Source organism: Microtus ochrogaster, chromosome 6 (assembly GCF_000317375.1).
Source record: "Microtus ochrogaster isolate Prairie Vole_2 chromosome 6, MicOch1.0, whole genome shotgun sequence".
Lineage (NCBI taxonomy): Eukaryota > Metazoa > Chordata > Mammalia > Rodentia > Cricetidae > Microtus > Microtus ochrogaster.
Window position 1 is genome coordinate 27,093,931 of NC_022013.1, and position 4,440 is coordinate 27,098,370.

The 4,440-nt window shown below is 41.6% G+C and overlaps 1 protein-coding gene across 4 annotated transcripts in view; it reads left to right on the forward strand.

Moving 5' to 3' along the window:
- The window catches only part of Ddx59 (DEAD-box helicase 59), a 27,656-nt gene that overhangs the window by 7,174 nt on the left and 16,042 nt on the right, over positions 1-4,440 (forward strand). For all 4 annotated transcript variants that reach the window (XM_005348433.3, XM_026779918.1, XM_026779920.1 and 1 more), the window contains exon 4: positions 2,784-2,873. In XM_005348433.3, the coding sequence (XP_005348490.1) occupies positions 2,784-2,873 (90 nt within the window). The remainder of the gene's footprint in view (positions 1-2,783; positions 2,874-4,440) is intronic.

Genomic DNA, 4,440 nt, shown 5'->3' on the forward strand with positions numbered 1-4,440 from the left:
AATAAATAAATAAATAAAATAGGTACAGGATTGTATGATATATTTGGATGGTGTGTGTCATGGTAGGTGTTGTCAACCTGATAGGATCTTGGGTCACCTGAGAGATGGCCTTTGGACGTGCCCCTGGGGGACTATGTCAATTACAGTGACCAGTGTGGGAAGACCCATCTTAATTGTAGTTCAGCATTCCCTGGTAGGGGCTCCTGGACTGTAGAAAACTGAAAATGAAGTTTTGCACGAGCACGCAGTTATTGTTCCCTGCTCTCTGGTTGTGAGTGTCCTTGCCACAAGTGGATTGCACCTTTGCACTGTGACCCAGAACAAACCTTTACCATTAAGCTGCTCTGTTAGGGTATTTTATTACAGCAATGGGGGAAGACACTAAGACAGCATATATCTGTCCTCTTCAGTTTGCTGCGGTCTTTACATTTGGTTTTTTTTTTCATGATTTTGACACTTCTAAGATTTACAAGTCACTTGTTTTTGTTGTTGCTCTGATTTTTCTTATTGTACTTTAGTTTTTTATGTATATGCATGTTTTACCTCCTTGTATGTATTTGCACCGTGTGAGTACCTAGTGTAGAGGAGCTGGAGTCACAGATGGTTGTGAGCCACCAGGTGGGTGCTGGGAACAGCTCGTGCTTCTAGCCATTGAGCCATCCTTTCAGTTTGTTCTTTTTACATTTTTCTATGTGTATGGTGTGTATTGTGATGTATGTGCACGTGTGTGTGCAGGTATGAACTCACAGAGATCCGCCAGCCTCTGCCTCCCGAGTGCTGGGATTAAAGGCATGCACCACCACCTCCGGCTCTATTTATTTTTTAATGCTTATTTTTTGAGAGAGGCTTTTACTCTGTAGCCCAGGCTAGCCATGAACGTTCAATCTTCTTGACTCCAAAGCCATAGTGCTGGAATTAGAGGTGCTGTCATTACGTCAGCTTGAGTGGATTCTTATGCTAGGGGACCAGGTATAGGGTATGGTGTGTGTGTGCACGCGTGTGTGCATGTGTGTGCACGTGTGTGTGTGTGTGTGTGTGCAGGTGGCAGAATTATAAAAATGTGAGTGGGCTCCACAGTGTAGAGGCCAGAGGAGGACACTGCTTCTCATGCCCTTTCACTTCCTGAGTCATTCCCTTGAGACAGGCTCTCTTACTGAAGCTGAAATTCCCGAGTGCTGGGCTCACAGGCACACGCGCAGCTGTGTCCAACTTGTGTGGGTGCTGAGGCCTTTCACTCAGGTCCGTGTGCTTGTACAGCAAGTGCTCTTGCCTGCTGAGCCAGCCCCGCCCCGCATCTGTCTCCTAGTCTCAGACTTACAGCAGTCCTCCTGCATCTGAAGGGCTGAGGTTACAGGTGTGCTCCACCGTGCTCAGCTGACAAACCACTTCAGAGAGAAATATATGTTGTTCTTTTCATTGCACCCTTTTTGACAGCTTTTACTTCTTTTTCTTCCTTGAGGAACTGGGGTGGAACTTCAGGTCTCATGCATGCTAGGTGTCTTAGGGTTTTTATTGCTGTGAAGAGACACCATGACCATGGCAGCTCTTATGTAAGGAAAGCCTTTAATGGGGGGTGGCTTGCTTTTTCAGACATTCAATCCATTATCATCAAGGTGGGACATGGCGGTGTGCAGGCAGACATGTGCTGGAGAAGGAGCTGAGAGTTCTACATCTTGCAGGCAACAGGAAGTGGACTGAGACACTGGACGATATCTCGAGCACATATGAGACCTCAAACCCTGCCTCCACAGTAACACACTTTCACCAGTGAGACCATACCTGAGCCAACAAGGCCTTGCCATTTTCTTTCAGATCACCTCATTAGGGAAACACTTCACGTACCTTGCAGAAGATTAACTTGTCTTTAAACTGTAAAGTTTATTTTTTCCTTTTGTATTTAGTAAATATTTTGGGAGAAGTGCTTTGAGATACATGATATCTAGTATTCATTGATATGGTATCAGGATTCCTGTTTTGTCTAAAGGTGTAGTCTCTTACTGTGATTGGTTTGGCCCTAATTTGAATGGTAGAAGTACCTGGAGCTGGTTTTTGTGGCTTTAGATCATTTTTCCATTATCTCTGAGTACTTACTGTCTACTTAAGGAGGTCCCTGGCTGCCTTATTTTTTCCCTGGCCAGTGCTGGAATCTTGCCTTTCTCCAAGGAGCCCTTTGTAGACACCCACTTCAGGAACTATGTAGGTGTACTTTGGTTGTTGTTTTTTGAAGTACTCACCTTCCTCCCATTGGTCCTTTAGACACATCTTTATGTTTTATGACCTGGACAGACTTCTCCATTTATTGTCTATGTATCACAATAGCATTTTTATTTGTTTCTTCCTGTAGATGACTATTTTCTGAGAGCAGAAACAGTGTATGACTTATTCATTGTGGTACTTTACGCAGTGTCTTGTATAAAGTAGCTACCCAGTAAAAAATAGAATGAAAGGCCAGGTGTGGTAGTGTGTGCCTGTAACCCCACTACTCAGAAGGTGGAGGCAAGCCGGGAGTACATAGTGAGACCCTGTTCCAAAAGAGATGGCTCGGTGGTTAAGAGCACTGCCTGCTCTTCCAAAGGTCCTGAGTTCAATTCCCAGCAACCACATGGTGGCTCACAACCATCCGTAATGAGATCTGTGCCCTCTTCTGGCCTGCAGGCAGAGTACTGAGAATACTGTATACATAATAAATAAATAAATAAATCTTTAAAAAAAGAAAGCAACAAAGATTGAGGGAATGAATGAATATTATCTAATTTTAAATTTGCCTCTGCTCTTTTATTCAGGTTATCATAGCAACCCCCGGACGACTTCTGGATATAATAAAACAGAACTCCATATCACTTGGTGCCATAAAAATTGTGGTAGTAGACGAAGTAAGTAGTAATGTTTAAAACCTATTGATGAGGTTGGAGCATTGGCTCTGTGGTTAGTGTGTGCTGTATCAGCGTGAGGACCTGAGTTCAAGTCCTCAGCACTCACGTGAAGTCTGGGCATGGAGGTGCGTGTGTGAAACAGCAGCGTGAGGAGGGCAGACAGGGGTCCTGACCTCTGGGCTCACTGAGGGACTCTGTCTCCAAGACTAAGGTAAGGGTCTGGGAAGATGGCCCAGGGGGTAAGGGCATTTGCCAGTCAAACCTGATGACGAGTTCGGATCTCTAGAAGCCCTGGAAGAGCCGTGTGCACTAGCAGTAACAAATAGTAAGAGAGACCTCGGCTCAAGCAAGGTGGAAGTGAGGACCTAGCACAAGGCTGTTCTCTGACCTCCAGACGTGCACTCTGTCACACAATCATGCAAATACACATACATAAAAAAGTAACTGTGTGTGTGTGTGAGTGTGTGTGTGTGTAAGATGAGGTGGAAAGTGATTGAGAAAGACATGACTGTTGATCTCTAAACCTTCATGTGCATATATAGACATGCTTGTGTGTGCACCTGCAAGCATACATACACTACACATACATGTTTAAAACAATCATTTGATTTTATATAATTTATTTTAAAAGTATATTGTAGTTATGTAATGTCATTGTATATTCAGAGCATTCTCTGAATGAAAAAAAATAGGAACTTGTAAAAAATTTATTCTACTGGGTCTTATGCTGACTCTTATGTACATTGCAACTAAACTAAGGCAAGACTCAGTTAAACCAAAGCTACCTTTTCCTAGTGCTGGACACTCAAACTCAATGGGTACTATGATCTCCATGATAAGGTTTTGGGCTTTTTGTATTTTGTTTTATTTTGCTGTACTGGACATTGACCCTAGAACCTTCTGCATGCTATGCAACCACTCAACCACTGAATTACCACTCCAGTCTCACAATGACAGGTTTTTAAAATAATTTTATGCTTCCCGACATTTAAAAAAAAATCATGGACAATAATTATTTACAGGAACTGTAGAAGTAGCTGATAGTGGCTATTTGATGGTATTTGAATAGTGGTTCTTTTTCTATATGGGCATTGGTATAGTGATTGGGAAATGTTTGTTGTTGTTGTTGTTAGAATACCATTGTATACTTATAAAGTATAAGATGAAGTAGGGGCATTATTTTATTATATATGTGTGTGTGTGTAGTGTGTGTATGTACTTATGTGTATGTATATATGTTGTGTATATATACTCATGTTTGTGTATATATAGTGTACATGTACTCGTGTGTATGTATATATATTGTGTATATGTACTTGTGTGTGTATATATTGTGTATATGTACTTGTGTGTGTATATATGTTGTATATATGTACTCGTGTGTGTATATATTGTGTATATGTACTTGTGAGTGTGTATATATTGTGTATATGTACTCGTGTGTGTGTATTGTGTATATGTACTCATGTGTGTGTATATATTGTGTATATGTACTCGTGTGTGTGTATATATATTGTGTATATGTACTTGTGTGTGTATATATATTGTGTATATGTACTCGTGTGTG